The sequence below is a fragment of the Desmodus rotundus genome, chromosome 9, assembly GCF_022682495.2.
Source record: "Desmodus rotundus isolate HL8 chromosome 9, HLdesRot8A.1, whole genome shotgun sequence".
Lineage (NCBI taxonomy): Eukaryota > Metazoa > Chordata > Mammalia > Chiroptera > Phyllostomidae > Desmodus > Desmodus rotundus.
In genome coordinates, this window is record NC_071395.1 from 100,156,734 (window position 1) to 100,174,310 (window position 17,577).

Sequence of the window (17,577 nt, forward strand, 5' to 3'; positions counted from 1 at the left end):
AGCCAGATATGAAGCTGGTGAAAGTCACCAAGCTTATGGGAAATGATGTGTTCAGTGAAGAGAGGTGGAACCAATGGACTTCCTTTGCTGTGTGGCTTCAGGCAAGTTTCTTAATATCGCTGAGATAACAATTTCATCATCAGTAAGATGAGGATATTAATACTGCCATTGAGAGACTTGAGGTGAGGATGAAGCAAAGGCATGAGTTCATTGCCTGGACAATGGCGGGTCTAAACTAGGTGCATAATGTTGTGTGTCTGAATTGTCCTAAACTACGTGGTCATTGAAGCCAGCTTCCTGAAGGGGGGTGAGGTAGCTTACTGTGACACCAGGTAAAAAGTATGTTCAAGGTAAACAACACAGGGCAACGGTTTGCTCACTTTAAATGAAGTGTCAAGTGTCCAGCCCCCGTGTGCGACCCCACGCAGTGGCTGGTCATGAGGACCCACTACTTTCCTCGGAAGCTTGGGTTTCCTGTGTCTGAGAAGATCTAATGAAGCCCTCACTAATGGGGGACAATGGGGAGGACCCGCCTGAATTAACTGCAGGCCGCATTTAAAAATCTTCTAAAGAAAATCCATTTTGTTGAAGTTAAATTCCCCTTCAGCAGTTGGGGGTCAAGACTAAAATTTTGACCTTGAAAAGTGGATTTTCTGGATGGATTTTCTGGAGGCGATATTGGTAATTTACTGGAAGCATTTTAATTGTTTCTTAATGTAGTATTTTGGAATAATGCCTGTATCCCTGCATTTTCCTAGCGTTAATTAATTACCAGGCATAGAGTCCCGATTATATAAAACGTAACATTCCTATCATTTTAGTATCCACCTGACTTCATCGGGCTGGCATTATTTTTTTTAATTTTATGATATTTTAAAGTGGTGAAATTAGTGATTAATGAAGTGCAAAGAGCCTTTCTGCATGGGTAAGAGGGAGGCATTACTGGGACAGTACAGATAAATGAACTCTTTCTTCCAATGTCCTAGGACGGTGTGCCACGTTTGCTAGTCTCCTTGTCCTTCACTTTCACACACTCCATTCATTTCACACACAGTAAATCCAATGGTGAACTTCAGTCCAATGAGAATCCAAAAGATCACAGATTCTGAATTCAGAAGGCTCTTAGAAGAGCCTTTAGAAGGGCCTTATATGTTGTCTTAACATATCTCCTCCAAGGAAATAAAGATGGGACTAAAGGTATTTGGGGGAGAGATTTTAACCATGGTATTTTGACACACCATACCAGTCCCTGAAAATACCTTTTTCAGAAAGTCTTGCCCGTTTATAACTGTGTTTTAGCACCCCCACCCCCACCCCGGCTAAAAGATGAATGTGCAGGCAAAGGTAGACCAACTTGTAACTGCCTCGTATGTCTCCGTGCCTTGGGAAGTGTTTTGTGAGCCTGCTCCTCAGAGGGACAGGGTGTCAAATGTGATGAAATATCACCAAGGAACTTGAGCATATTGTTCCTGATGCCTTTCTCTGTGCTTAATTGAATTTGTGCTTTCATCTCAAAGACCAGCTTCGGAAACGTTTTCACAGAATTTGAAATGCAGCAACTCCCGTGTCACACACTAAGTAGTGACTCAAGTCAGCGAGGGATGGAGAACAGGCCGCTTGCCTCCATGCACCCAACTCTCCGAGGCTCTTTTTTTCATTTGTTGTTTGTGTAGAACAAAGAATCACATTACCTTATGCTTAGTAATTGCCTTTTTTCATTTCAGTTGAATGTGGCTCAGATTACAAGAGGAAATGTCATTCCATATGAGAAAATTGCCAAGTAGTTCTATATTGATCAGAAGCAAATCCAGTATTGATCTCTGGAACTGCCAAACCATTTTTTCATTGGCATCATTCTCTTTGAATGGGAACTTCCTAAGCGGGAAGCCAGGCGGTGTTAAATCTCATCAGTGGTCCTCACGTGTAACCACGATGCATTGAACAGAGGCCACACTGAAGCTTGGGCGAAGGGAAGCTTCCCCCACTGTGCAGTGCTAGGTATTTGCTCATAGCGCATTTCTCTTAGAAAAAGAAAAAGAAAAAAGGCCAACTTGGGAATGTGTCCGTGACTAAGAACTCAGCATAACATAAATAATAGACTCATCAGGAGCATGTCATAAAATCAAGAGCACAGCTGTCAACTTCTATAGTCTTTTGGAATAAACTCGGGCTGTACACTGTGCATAAATATTCTATACCTATTGATTATGCACGGGCTCTTCCTGTACTATGAAGATAGAGCCCATGCTAAAAAAATTACAACACTGTAATTACAATGTTACAATACCCAATTACAATTACAATTACAAAATTACAATACCCAAAAGTTGACCCGCTTAAGATAAATTTGTCTGTATAAACTTGTTTCTTTTGCATGACACTTTGGAGTCTATAGAATTTCTTTTTACTTGAAGATGACTCTAGTAATATCCAGAATAATCTGGGGCCCCCAAGTAAGAGGTTACATGACTTAGCCATGAAAGAAAAGTCAGTTACTAGAAAAGTCACAATTAGAACTTAAACTTGAATTAAGACTCCTGCTTAAAGTTCAGGGCTTTGTCCTATATGAGCTATGTTTAGATGGATAGATAGATGGTAGATAGATAGATAGATAGATAGATAGATAGATAGATAGATAGATAGAAGGAAAGAAAGAAAGAAAGAAAACCTCTCTATAAAACTATCCGTGAAAATTTATTTGAACTTCTGCCATCACATCTTCTCAGTAAATACCCTTAAAGCAAGCAGAGGCATGCATGATCACCCCGCTGGCCTCAGAGCTTCACCCCACATTTGTCTCTCTCTGCTCATAAACAGCTCTAGACCTGCGCCACTCTTACTAATGAACAGAGCCACAAGAGTTTGAGAACCAGAGTCCACGCCCCAGCACATTAGTTCTTAGGCTCCCTTGGGCTGCAGCGCCCGGAGGATAACACTGGCACGCACAGACTGGTTTTGTCTGCTGGTTGCTGAGCGAACGAGGTGGTCTGTGGGTAACAATAATGAGTTCCTGGCCCGGTCAGCTGTGGAACCAGTGTTCCCTGACCCTAGGGCTGAAAACTGCTGGATTTGCTCATCCTCCTTTTGGGTTCCGCTGCCTGTGTCCTGCCGAATGCCCCAAGCGAGGCTCCGTGGGGAGAAAAGAAGAGGCAAAAGGGTAACCTGCAGTTCTCAAATTCCAATTCCTAAAAGAGAGAACACCGATTTACTGGCAGCCTTTGAGGCAAAGTGGTGAGTCAAGTGGACAAGTGTTACATGTTAAATACACACCAATATTAGCAGTGTAAATACGCAGGTTCGGGCATGCTTGGTGTAGAAACACAGTAATGCCATGTGGAGTCTCAGGCTCACCCTGATATCTTAGAATGTGATATATATGGGGGAGAGGGCTGGGCAGCACATACGTTAATGGTACAGACAGGCGCCTCAGAGAATTTTGATGTTGCATCTTCCTCCCTTAGTTTATACCCAGGACTACCAGCAGGTGGAGCTGCTGGGAATAATACAACCAATGTTTATTGAGCACCCACAATGCAGTGGACCATATACCCATCTTTGGGGATTAGAGATAGAAGATGGAAGCCCTTCTCCCAAAGGTTCACAGCTTAGTGGGGACATTCAAAAATAGTAAGTAACTATTGGCAAGCTAATTCAGTAAATATGGCAAGAAGGGAAGGCACTACCCCAGCTGGGGAAAGCACGGAGACCTCGAGGAGGTCAAGCAGTGGTTATCCCAGGAAGGTGGGCAAGGACCCCACAGAAAGGAAGGAGTGACACCTTTGCTACCCAGCATTGCTGAGTACTTACTGTGGACCAGGCCCTGTGCCGAGTACTTGGAAAGCTTGCTCTCGTTTGTTCCTCAGACAACTCTGTGAGGCAAATACTCTGTCTTAGTCGGTCTCAGGTGCTATGACAAAGTATCTTCTAAACCACAGAAATTTGCTTCTCACAGTTCTGGAGGCTGAGAGTCCAAGATCAGGGTGCCAGCCTGTTTGGATTTGGGTGAGAACCCTCTTCTGGGTTGCAGAATTCTTGTTGTATCCTCACATGACAGAAAGGGTGAGACAGCTCTCTGGAGTCGCTTTTATACAGGCACTAATCCCATTCATGGGAGAGGGAGGAAGCTGCCCACCTTCTCTCACCAGTACTGCATCTCTCAGAGAGGGTATGGACAAAGGAATCTCCCAGCAGGACCACAGTGGGTGGTCTCAGTACCATCAGCACCACAGTGTTTTGGAAGCATGTTGTTACCTTGCTGTGTGGGTTAAATCCATGAACAGGCCTCTTTTTGCCTCTTGCTGCTAGCCTGCCCCCCCCCACACACACACACCAATCCTTTCCTCAAATGTGGATGCAACACAGAGGCTAGTTATAGGTTCGGTGAAACATAAATGTTCTTTTTCTTTCCTCCAGTCATGCCTGGAATGTCCCTCATTCTACTGCCTCTGTCCTTCCCTCCTTCCCACCACCCCAAATAAAATAAAATGCAATAATGGCAGCATGCTAGAGTACACAATATGCTCCGCGTGCAAGCTTGGTTAAACAAATCACATTGACCTTTAATAAAGATGTGCCAAATGCTTCCTTCTCTCATTCAATATGTTAATCTTCAGGCCAAAGCACTGTCAGAGCAAGCATCATTAAGTGCAGATCTGATCGCGCCACTCCCCTGCATGAAACCCTTCAGTGGCTCTGCATTGCCTGCAGGGTGAAGCCCAAACTCCCAGAAGCACAGAGAAGGACCTTCTGGGAGCAGCCCTTCTGACCCTCCAGCCTCATTTCTCACAACAGCCCTCCCCTGATTCCCATCCACACTCCGGCTGTCCCCGGCCACACACCCCTCCGCATGTCCTTTTTCTCTAGCATGACTGTCTACAGTGCCCTTGACAGCCACCTGCCTGCCAGCCACACACTGATTAGCTCATGTCATTCAAGATGCAGTTCAGGGCAGCTCCTCAGTTAATCCTCTCCCGAGTCCCACCCCCAGGCGGTACTGACAGCTTCTCAATGCACTCAGTGCAGATACACATGTCTCTGCCGCTCCTTGATGCCTTCACTTAATTACGTCCTGCTCTCCAATACCTAGCTCAGTACCTGACGCATACAAGGGGCTTAAGGAACAGAGCCAAATGATGGATACTCCACGGGAGCTTGTTGTGTTGGCACCTGATCCAACTGCCAAGGCCCATCATGTCGATGTGTGCTCCGGCCACCACGGCTCTGTCATGGAAGCGTCTGACTGCACGGCCCGGAGTGCAGACCCAGCCCAGCCGTGTCTCTCTTGAACTTGTCCTGATTCGCTGGTGTTTGGATGGAAGGGCAGGAACAATTAAATGGAATGAGAAAAGAAGTCCTTTTTCCTAGAGTTGGTCTCCAAATCCAGCTTGACCAATCTGTCTCTCCCTCATGGGCATTTGAACAGAGCTCTGGAGAGGTTCATTACCCCACTGGGGTAGTCAGAGCCCAGGAAGGGAAGAAAGGGGGCCTTTTCCCAGGAAAATGGATTTTGAGCCTTAACGCTCAGGATCAGTAGGAAGGTACAGGCAAGGCAAGGTGCACTTATCACCATCTGATATTAGAGTCTTCATGTATTTATTTCGTCACTTGTTGTCTGTCTCTTCAACTAGAAGGAGGGCATCTATCTTGTTTACTGCTCTGTCCTCAGAGCCTAACCCTGTGCCCAACACAAGTAGGTACTTAGTGAACACTTGTTGAATGAATGACTTTGGTCTGGAGGTCAGAAGATCCAGGTTTCAGTTCCCCCTCTGCAGTTGCCGGCTAGCTCTGTGACCTTACGTGGGTTACTCTGCCTCTCTCATGTTCAATTTCTTGTCAATGAGGATATTATTATCTGCTGAACAGTCTTGCTAGGTCAGTATGAGGTTCCAGCTGTATGTGAAAGACCTTTTTTACCATTATATATGCACACATTACTAAACTTGAGCGATTATATCAGCCACTGAAGAGTTAGTTCTTTCCTTCTGGGAGTTGAACATGTGAATGAGAAATACCACATGAATTGAGGGGGCCTGGAGGAGCCACCCTCATCCCTCAACCAGCCAGGCTTTGGGTCCGTGCCATGTGCTCTCCAGATCTCCTTCATGGACCCTAGTGATTGGCCCTCATGGCAAACTGGGGGGTGCAAGACTGCTGGAGTCACTGAGGTTCAGAGGGCTGTGGAAGCCATGGATGTACCTGGGTTACCCTATGATGAGCGTATGGAGTAAGAAAAAACAGAGCCTTGGACTGAACCTTATGAAATGCCACCATTGAGAGAAGCAGGTAGAAAATCAGGATCCAGCAACAGAATCTAATACAGAATGGCCAGAAAAATAAGGACACTAAGTATGGTGCTTTAGAAACAAGGGGAAGAGAGCAAGAGTGTGCAAAAAAGGATTGTAGGGAAAAGAGGAGAGTGGAGTGAGAGAGGTTCATTACACTTTACTGAGATTTGAAAACTCTGATGCATTTCAATTTTGTAAAAATGCAACCAATGCATTGAATAAAAAATTCAGAAGGAAACACAAAAAAATGTTAATGTCAATTGTTTTAGATAATTGGGGTCATTATTTTTTCTCTCTTTCCATGTATTATGATAAATATTTATATCACTTTTATCATTGAAAAACCTGTATTTAATAATAAAATATTTATGAGTGTGAATACCTCCAATTGGTGTAAAAGTCTACCTGCGTGGACCTGACAGAGAGGACGTCTACAAACACACCATCAGATATTGAACTTAACTTTTGAGTCTCGTGATAGGATTTGGCCTGATTTCTTTCTAAAAGTATTTCTTAATGTTCTTTTAATTAAGCAATGTTTATAAACAAGAATGGTGACCCGTCAACGTTTCCACAGATCCTAAAGGCTTCACCTGTGCGTTTCTTTATGACTATACTACTGTGGTCCCAGGTCTCAGGAACCATAACCAAGTATCTGGCTCTTCCTCGTGTCCTTGTCATGGACCACGTTTCTGTTCACCAATATTCAGTGTCCCGTCCTGCAGGAAGAATGTGCTTCCTCGCATCTCTGATGTCAACTTTGGGCATGTGACTTTTTGCCTACCGATATGTGCACAGGAGTGGCATGTGCCACTTCTGGGATGGGAGCATCTCCTCCTATCATTGCAACTCACAGGGGTCCAGATAGCAGCTGTTCTGAAAGCCTGGGTCCCAAAGGGTGGACAACAATGACATGGAGGAAGCCCTCAGCCAACCTAGAATGGACATATACGTGAGCAAAAAATCCTTCATTGTTTAAAATGATTGGGGTTTGGGGAACTGTTTGTTACAGCAGCCTATCCTGACAGAAACAGTCTTCTGGAATCAGAAGAGAAAAAAATCAGCAATACCAGCATTTTCTCAAGAAACCTAATTCTTAAGTCTCTCTTATTTCCTCTTCTAGATGATGCATATTTACTACAGGGACTTAATATAGAGGAACTATATCCAGAGACCTCTAGCTTCATTACTTATGATGGGTCAATGACCATCCCGCCCTGCTATGAGACGGCAAGTTGGATAATAATGAACAAACCTGTCTATATAACAAGGATGCAGGTGAGCTGCTCTGTGGTCTTTTAGCAAATGGGGAAGATGATGTGAAAACTGGCTGTGTTTGTGAAATACCTATTGTATGGGTGTGCTAGGACTACTTTAATAAAGTACCACAAACTTGGTGGCCTGAATAGCAGAAATGTATCGTCTCACAGTTCTAGAGGCTATAAATCCGAGATCAAAGTGTCAGCAGGGTTGGTTCCTTCTGAGGGAGTAGGGAGGAATTTCTTCCATGCCTCTCCTCTGGCTTCTGGTGGTTTCTGGCAATCTTTCGTGTTACTTGCCTTGTGGAAGTATCACCCCCACTCTGCCTTCATCTTCACCTGGTGTTCTCCCTATGTCTGTGTCTCTTTGTCCAAATCCCCCTTTTTATAAGGACACCAGTCATATTGGATTAGGTCCCACCCCAATAACCTCATTTTAGCTAATTGCATCTAGAATGACATTATTTCTAAATAAGGTCTCATCCTGAGGTACTGGGAATTAGGGCTTTAACTTATGAATTGGGTGGGGGGGCAGTACCAAATTCAATTCATCACACCTATGTTTAAATACTCAGCATCTGGCCCTGGCTGGTGTAGCTCAGTGGATTGAGTGCCAGCCTGCAAACCAAAGGGTCACCAGTTCGATTCCAAGTCTAGAGCACATGCCCCCAGGTCCCCAGTGGGGGGGCGTCGGGAGGCATGAGAGAGGTAACCACACATGGATGTGTCTCTCCTTTCCCCTCTCTCTAAAAATAAATAAATAAAATCTTTTTTTAAAAAAAGAATAAGCACCTGAAAGGTTTAGCATGAATTAATTGTTGAAGCATTGACCTAGCTGAGCAAGAAGGAAAAACAGGGTTAGTTCCCAAAGTGTTCTACAGTGATGGTGTTCAGAAAGCAAATGAGCAAAATAGATGATGGTCAGATATGTTTGCAAAAGCTGAATTAAAAAAAGAGTTCAATAGATTTCATTGTTGGGGGACTTTCTAGGGCCTTTAAAATGATAATAATTATGTCAGTGTCCAAGAAGAGGCAATATTCACAAACATATTTGAATGTCAGGGTGTTTCTCGTAAAGCTGCCTTGGACTCCTCAGATCTGGATGGGAACTAGGAGACCGGACCTCTGAGGCCGGCTTTGGTAATAGCTCATTATGTGCTCTCACGGCTGTCAACCCCCTTCTGTGAAACCAATACTGCTCTTCACAATGAGGGGGGACCAGCTTATGATTTTGAGATTCTATAAAACCTCAGAGGGAAGATGAGCAAAAGAAGCAGAATCCATTTTCCTTTACAGGATATACACAATTGACCCTTGAACAACTCAGGTTTGAACTGCATGGGTCCACTTATACGCGTATTTTTTTCAATCAATACCTGTACTGTTTTCAATCTGTGGTTGGGAGTCCACAGATGTGGAGGACTCTATGCATTGTTCTTGTGCCATTTTTTATAGGGAACTGGAGCTTTTGTGGATTTTAGTATCCGCAGGAGGTCTTGTAACCAATCCCCAGTGGATACCAAGGAACAACTAAGTATTTGGGGGAGTCTAAAGTTATACGCAGATTTTCAACTGCACACGGGGCTGGCGCCCCTGACCCTCACATTGCTCAAGGGTCAACTGTACTTACAACCCAGCAACAGTGTGAACAAGGCCCTGGTCCTGTCTGTATTGGTTAGGACTTTTGGTGACAAGCAGCCCCCTCCAGATAACTTAAACTCAGAGAAAGGATTTGTTCAAGAGATACTGGGCATGTTAATGAAATTAAGATCAGAAATTGGTGTCAGGAATTCACTGGAATCAAAATCCCAGACACCCTTTATCTCTGCTGTCTTCTGCTTCCTACTGCCCATTCACTTCATTCTTCTCTCCTGCTAGAGACTCTTCCTTCACTTCTCAGTCCCAGGGTGGAAACTGCAAATATTTCAGTGCAGCTCCTGGTCCTGATTTCACAGAAAAGGAACCAAACTAATCCAACTTAGTTTCGCTCTGACCCCTGGACCAATCACTATAGTTTGGATAATACCCATGTCAGGGAGTAATTCCCTGAATTGTTGGGAATTATTGAGCCATGAGGTGTAAGAGAAAGAGACCCTGGAGTATACATCTAGTTGGAGTTCCTCCTTTGGCAGATGGTGTTTGAGGATAAAGCAGAGTAATTCCCTTGTGCAGAGGCATCTGCGAACTACTGAGCTAGAAGCAAGTCTCAGTCCACACCTGGCAGCATCAGTGGGCCCCCAGCACAACTGAATCCACACAATGGGGGTCTCTGAGGGGCTCACGTGCCCTTTCCCAGGCAGCCTGGCTTGGCCAGTCTATGCTGTCACACTTCTTTCCTGGTGCATGTGAGAGGATGGGTGGGTCTCACAGCTGTTTCTCTCTCCTCAGATGCATTCCTTGCGCCTGCTCAGCCAGAATCAGCCCTCTCAGATCTTTCTGAGCATGAGTGACAACTTCAGGCCTGTCCAGCCACTCAACAACCGCTGTATCCGCACCAACATCAACTTCAGTTTACAGGGGAAGGACTGTCCAAATAACCGGGCCCAGAAGCTTCAGTATAGAGGTGGGTGCATGGCTCAGAGGGCCACGGGCCCAGGCCACAGCTCAGTCCTCCTATTCCTCCTAAAGGCCTGGCATGATGTGCCATTATGGGAATCATGGTTATAAATGATAATTAAGACCACCACCTTCCATGTGCATGGGGATTTTCTGTTGTAAAGCCTGTATATTAGAGATAGAGATCAAACGTTAAATTCCTTTTTATTGCCATTGTGCAGAAGAGTCCAGAGAGGCTGATTTTTTTTGAGATTATATGCTAGAACAGGATAGCTAGAAGCGTGAGAGCTTTTCGTTAGGTGCATGAGGGACCCCTTTTCCCTAGAGGAGCAAATAGTCTAGATGCCAGGCCATTGGGATACAAGGAGGTAATATATATGAATGCATCCTTTTCCAGGGCTATGTCCATAGAAGTGACAATTATTCCTACTTGACATTCCTACCAGGGGACATTCAAATGACTTCCGCCTCCTATAACCCTCTGGTCCACAGCCAGCCCTCTCTCTTTCCTTCTATACTCTAAGTATCTGTTGATCACGGTGGTAAACTGTCAACACAGGAAGGAAGATGGAGGCAGCACAGTGTCATGGGGATGTCCTCAGCCCAGAGTCGGGACACCCAAGTTCCCAGCCTGGTTCCGCACTAACAAATCGGGCAAACCCAGCCGTCATTTACCCAGTGGGCCTCGCTTCTTTCCTGACGGTCCCTGCACCATCTACATGCTTGTTGCAAGGAATGAATGAGAACCTGGATGGTGAAGCCCATTGTAGCTCAGACACAGGGGCTGTGGGGGTTACCAGGCAGCTTTTAGAAGCAGCTGCCACCAGTGCCCTTTGCCCCCCACCACTTCATTTCTTCTGCCTCCCCTACAATTCCCTCTCTCCTTTTTCTTTCTCAGACACACACAGAGTGTCAAAACGATAATTTTCTGTTCCCTCCCTGCCAGAACTACCAGACAAATAAATACTCAACTCATTGACTAGCCTTCTCTTCATTCAATACCTATTTATTGCATATCTACTACATGCCAGGCGCTTAGCTAGGTGATGAGGATACAGTGTGGTGGAGACAGAAGATATGACCCCAGGCATACAGCACTCACAGTCCAGAGCCGGGGTCATCAAACCTTTTCTGTAAAGGGCCAGATGGTAAGTATTGTAGGCTTTATGAGTCACACAGCCTCCACCACACTCTGATGTTATAGTGTGGAAGAGGCCATACATAACATGTAAATGAATGGTGTGGCTATGTTCCAATAAAACTTTATTTACAAAAACAGATCACAGGCTGGATTTGGCCTACAGGCTGTCATGTGCCCACCCCTGGTCTAGAGCAAAACTTTCTGTGGTGATAAAAATGTTCTCTATCTACATCGTTCGATATGGTAGCTACCAGCCACACCTGGCAATTGAACACCTGAAGGATGGCTAGTACAGTGAGGCCACTAAATTTTTTATTTAATTTTAACTAATTTAAATTTATGGTAGCCATATGTGACTGGTGACAACAACATTGAACAGTTCGAGCCTAGAAGTTCATGAGGAAGCGGAAGGGTTGTCAGGATACATACAAGTGAGCCTGCATTTAGAGAACTGCTCCTTCCCCTTTGGAGTAATTCCCCAAACTCTGTGCAAATTAATTCGATTATGCCTTGTTTTATGTTGTGTGTTTGTGTGTTTTTCTTTCTCTGTCTTTCCAGTAAATGAATGGCTCCTCAAGTAGAGAATGAGGCCAAGAAGAATTCCGTCTCAGTGAAATGCTACAACTGTGAATTGACATAACCTAGAATGTCCCCTTCTTTCTTCTCTCTCCTTCCCCTTCTCAAGCCTCATTCACTCTTGGGATTGGCCCTTTCTTCATGAAAAGATCTGAAAAACCATGGCAGAGGACACACACACATGCACACACAAACATATCTACATACATACACACTCACACAGCCTCCAAGATGGGAAGTCAAGTTTTCAGAAATTAAAGGCTCATTCATAAGAGGTCTTAGAAGAAAATAACCAGTTAACCTGATTACAATTTTGATACTGTTTTCCTGAAATAATAAATCTACCCAATGAAACTTTCCGCCTTTGTACATACAAAAATTCTTCCAAAAGAGAGGGGAGAAAACACAGCTTCGGCAGCATCAAGCAGACTTGGTTCTTTGCATCGAGGACTCTCGGCTGGTGTCCTAGGATCCTTGGAGGGTGCTGGCGGCAGGTGAACCAGGACAAAGTTGGCCAAGGACACTGATTTATAGATTATCATCCTTCTGTTTACTCAACAATTTAAAAAAAAAAAAAAAAAGGACCGACATTGAAGAGATACACATTGTATATATATATCACCACAGACTATAAAGAAATTGAATTATTTCCCCTTTGTCACATATCTCTAGTAGGATTTGCCAAGATCAGAATTGATCCATTTGCTGTTTCTTGTTTTCCAAAGGTCATACATTGTGTTTGGTTATTGTTAACAGCTCAATAAATGTGTTTAACAGGTTAATTTTATTTTTCTGGCTTTGATCTGTTCTACTTCCTTACAGGCTAAGCCCTGGCTCCATGCAGCTGCATTCTTTGATTCCACTCGTTCCTTCATCTTCATGTTTTGTTCATTTGCAGCCAGTTTCTACTGAGTTTGTGGCAATCAGGAATGCATTTGCTAAGCAAGTATAACTTTAATTCCACTCCATGGCTCGATCATTCATACGAGGTGAGCTTCAGCCTGAGATAGCAGGCAACAGATTCCTTGCGTTTTGAAACTGCCATCCCTCCCCTGTGATGCTCCCTTGAAGGAATGCACTTTGCCTTGTAAATTCCTGGGAAAGGGGTGTCTTTTCTCTCCAGGTGCAGCTGGATCTCACAAAGTACAAACGAATGCCTTTCTTTTCTTGTTTATAATGGTCACTCACTGTGTTTGGTTACTGTCAAGAAATCAATAAATGTGTTTAACAAGTTACCCAGGACCCACGTCTGAGTTTATTGATGAGACGGATGCTCCCTGCTGAAGCCTCTGAGACCTGCTGCGTCCATAAGCAACCTCATTGTGGCCAGCAGGTCAGCCAGAGCCACGGGAACAGCCTGTCCCGTCATTCCCAGAGCCAGGTAATTAATACCCTGTTGAGAAAACATATAGGCTTAGCTGCTGGAAGGGAAGACGCGGATGTTTGTTCAGTGGCTGAATTAAAAATAACTTTCATCTCTCCTTTTCATCACAAGAGGGAAAGCACCAGCATGTAGGGTCTGTGCAAATGGGAACACACAAACATATGGGAAACTTCAGCCAAGTAACTTTGATGACAGGGAAAAAAAAAAGCCAGATAGTTCATATCTGAAATAATACACAGAGTTGGGTTTTTTTTTTCACTTTTTGCACCAATGTTAGATGCTGGGCATAGCCGTGATGACATACCCACTTGTTTCTAAGCAATCATATTTTTCCAGAAAACCAAATCTGTTTGCAAAGATTTAGGGTGGGCAGGTGGCAGTCTTTCTTTGTGTGGCTTGCTGCTTCCTCTCTTGAGTCAGAATCTTCCTTTGCCTGGCAGCCATATAATATAATGGCTAAAAAACATTGATGGTAAATCAAACAGACCTGGCTTTAAATCTTTACTCTGCCACTTGCCTGCTTGCTGTGTCATCCTAGGCAAGTTGCTTAACTTCTCTGATTTATATTTGGGATACTAATGACTGCCTACATTACTCATGAGGCCTAAATGCTTATAGCTGCTTAAAGAGGCTTGCACAAGACCTGCAATGAATGTTCTGTGAATGGTGCCTACAGAGCATATGTATGGCCTATCCGTCAGGGGTTATCTGGACCATACCAAAGCTTGCTGTACGGGGAGGGATTAGCACCCATCACAACAGGGGAATCAGATTACTATCCAATGAGAACAATAGGGTACAGCAGACAGCACACAGGTAAATGCCTTAGGTGTGTCCAGGCAGAGAAGAACACTCTGGGGAGGATGGAAGGCAGACAGAGGGCTGGGTTTCTAGGCTCTGTTCTTTTACCAGCATCCTCTGTGACCTGGGGCAGTGCTCTCATCTAGAAATGACTTGGACATGACCTCCCATGGCCTCTCCACTCTGTCATTCCCTGACTCTGTCTCTCCTTCAGTTCTCAGTCCAGGGAGAACAGAGGATAACTCAGGCTCTGCCCCTGGGGTCCCTGGGAATAGGCAGGAATTCACTCTGGCCTAACAGAACTTGACATGGAGCGAACCAGCCCGTCTCCCCCGTCCTAGGCCAATCCCAAATGACCCTTCTCCCCACTCACTGGATTTCCCAAACTATTACATGGAAATAGGGCACTTTGCCCTCAAATCACATGGAAGCAAAAGAGATTGAATAGATTTGTACTATTCTAAAAAGGAAGTTTTAAAAGCACCCTCAAAGACCCTGTGAGTTGGTGAAGCCATCAAGGAAGAAAAACACATTCATACATTTCAAGTTCATTGTGCTTCAGAGGGACGGGCTGCAGTGTCGCCAGGCTCTGTGGTGTGTGCAGGCGGCTGGTTTTGCCTGTATAGTCGCAGGCCCACATGGGCATCCATCCCTTACCCTGGGAAGGATAATTGAACGGTGCAGGCACATACACGCCAGTCCTCAGTTCCCTCCTCAGCTCAATGGGGGAGGGAAGTGACTGCACACAGCAGAGAGTTCTAAGCAAATTGCATGAGAAAAAGAAGACAGTGTGTGGAGATGCACAGCCCCCCTCCCAAAGACACATTTTGTGGTTTCCAAGACAATTTAGGGCCTTGTTCCCACCTCCCTTGGTAGCAGTTCGGTTTCCAAGGCAACATCAGGACAACCACAACTCACCGCACTAAATGTGTCTGGAATGTGAGAGGAACATAGAGTTTGGGCAGGAGAGCATCCTCAGTTACTGCCTGTAGCCACCCACATGGGGTGAAGAATCTAGTGATGATCGTGAATTAACAGAGGCCAACGCCCCACCCCCACCCCCAGGTGCACCCTTACCCTGCTGGACCCCGGGGCACTCATAGTTCATGAGAGTATCCCAGTTCCTGTTCTGGAAAGCCTGCAGATAGGATCTCCAGGAGCAGAAACTCACTTTAACATCATTCACCGACTAGCACGATTTAACACAAGGACAGATCTGCCAAGATACCAGCCGAGGAAATGTACTAATAAAGTTCACCGTGGGTTGCGCATTCCCTACAGGTCAAACCCTGTGCTAAACAACTCACAAATGCCATCTTCCTTCACCCACACAGTGACCCAGGAGGTAATCACCTTTGTTGTCCTGTTACAAATAAAGGAACTGGACTTAAGATTGGGTGACAGGCTTAGGGTCACATAGCTCCTAAGTAATAAAGCCAGACCCAGCTCTTTCTAGCCGATGGTTCTTGAAGTGTGGCCCTGACGATCAGCATCACTGGGGAACTGGGTAGAAATGCAAGTGGGTACACTGCAGACCTGCACTGACACTCCCAGGGTCGAGCCCAGCCACCTGTGTATCAGCAAGTCCCCCAGGCGATTCTGGGGTATACTTGGGTGTGAGAACCTCTGTCAATCAAATACTCATTCCTGTTGGAGGTTCCCAACCTTTGTCCAGTGCCCGGCCTGTACTGCAAACCACTGAAGTCAGGATGAGTTCGGGGTGGCAATGCATGGACATAGACAACGGTGCGAGGATGGGCTGTGGGAGTGGGGGCGGTGTGCTGGGTGGACGGGGGCCAAGGGAGAAAATTGGGACAACGATAATGGCATATACAACAAAATACTAACAAAAAGAAGAATGTTGGGGTGGCAGCCAAGTGTCAGTGTTTTATAAAGATCCCAGGTGACGCCTATATGCAGCAAAGTTGGGAACCTCGCCCTCAACTGATGGACCGCCGAGGAGGGCTCACCTGTGCAATGGGTTCATGGGAGGCACAGGGCCAGCGTTACCAACAGGTCTTGCCTTTTCAGATCACATCCCGATCTCTGTACGTAGTAACTATTTGGGGTAGTCTCAGAATGTTCCCCAGCCGCTTTCTCCTTCCCCAGATCTTAAATGAACAGGTCCAGAGTGGGAATAACAAGTCTTGCTTTTTTAAATAAAAGAATTTATTTTTTAAATAAATTCATATTGGAAATAATGACTTGGCACCAAGCTTCTAAAACCCACCCCAAGTCATCATTCCTAATTACTCAGATTATTAGGTTGCCAAGACTTCAGATCACTATGAACAAATGAAGAAAAGCTATGTTAGGAGACCAGAAGTTCAGAAAGATAAGCTTGGTTCACAATTAAGTTATAGGCAAATTACAGTCCTGTCAGTTCTAACTTCACGGTGTCTCTCCCATGCGGTGCTCCCTGCCCGGATCCAACAGCCCTGTGACAAGCTCTCACGCCCGCCCTCATCATCTCAGGCCTGCACTGCAGCAATATCCACCCCTCATAAATGAAAGACCCCAAGAGCACAAAAATACCCAACCTCTGCTCTCAGATAAGGGCAATTTGAGCCCATTCTTAAAAGAGGTTGGAGGAATTTTAAGCTGGACGGGAGCGAGGGCGAAGATGACCTGAGATATTTCCAGGCAAGACACCAAAATGCAAAGCTAAGTACATCATCCAAAGGGGCGGCACTCAAATCGCCTCGGCAGAGAAAGAGACTCCAGGAGCAGCACAGGAGGGTAGCCTGTGTGCCACACCTAGAATGGAGATCAGGAAGCAGGACCCAGGGACATTGCCTGAGCCGTTCTTCATAGGGTCTCTGAGGCCTTGGCCACAGGCCAGGGTGGGGAGGAAGAGAGGGAGCGTCATGTTGTGGAAACCCAGATGTTTCCAACCCATTCCCATCCCAGCTCTAGGATCAGCAAACCAAAACCTGCATCTGGAGAAAGTGTCCCAAGGTTCAGACTTCCAATGGTCCCCAGTTGTTTTCAGGTTAAAGGTTCAAATTCCTTAGCGAAGCAGGCAAAACCTTCCTTAATGGATTCTCAACAGAGGTCTGCTGACTACGCCTCAGCCTCCCAGCCCCGGTCCACATCACCTCCCAGTTCTTCCCCGTTCTTCCTCACCTGTGGGAAAACAACACACCTTTGCAGAAACCCAGTTCAAGCGCCACCCCAGGTTTCCCTGATCTCCCCAGGGACTATTATTCTTCCTTGTTCTGAGCTCCCACCGTATATTGATTTTTATCTCTGATTAACATTTACTTCATTTGGGTCTATATTTGAAATACAGATAAATATGGAAATAGATGTGTTACATGCACAGAACTGTATTTGGTTCTATATTTTCCTGTCTGCCTGCCAGTTTGAAATTCCCTGAAGACAGAGATTATCTCTGCCTTTATCTTTGTATCTCCCCCTCCTGTGCACAGAAAGAAATCATATCAGAGAGTTGATGAACACCTTCTGTGTACCAAGTATATATCAGGCACAGTCCTGTGTTCTTTTATATGTATTTTACATACCTTTTTTACTATTTGGTGCTCATAGCAGTTCTGCCAAGTAGTTTTGGCTTAA

The 17,577-nt window shown here is 45.2% G+C and overlaps 1 protein-coding gene across 1 annotated transcript in view; it reads left to right on the top strand.

The window, feature by feature from the left end:
• The window catches only part of CA10 (carbonic anhydrase 10), a 440,111-nt gene extending 427,060 nt beyond the window's left edge, over positions 1-13,051 (top strand). Inside the window, exons 8-10 of the mRNA XM_053912093.2 lie at positions 7,408-7,562; positions 9,932-10,106; positions 11,799-13,051. Of these exons, the coding sequence (XP_053768068.1) occupies positions 7,408-7,562; positions 9,932-10,106; positions 11,799-11,821 (353 nt within the window). The 3' untranslated portion in view covers positions 11,822-13,051. The remainder of the gene's footprint in view (positions 1-7,407; positions 7,563-9,931; positions 10,107-11,798) is intronic.
• Positions 13,052-17,577: the final 4,526 nt, after the last annotated feature.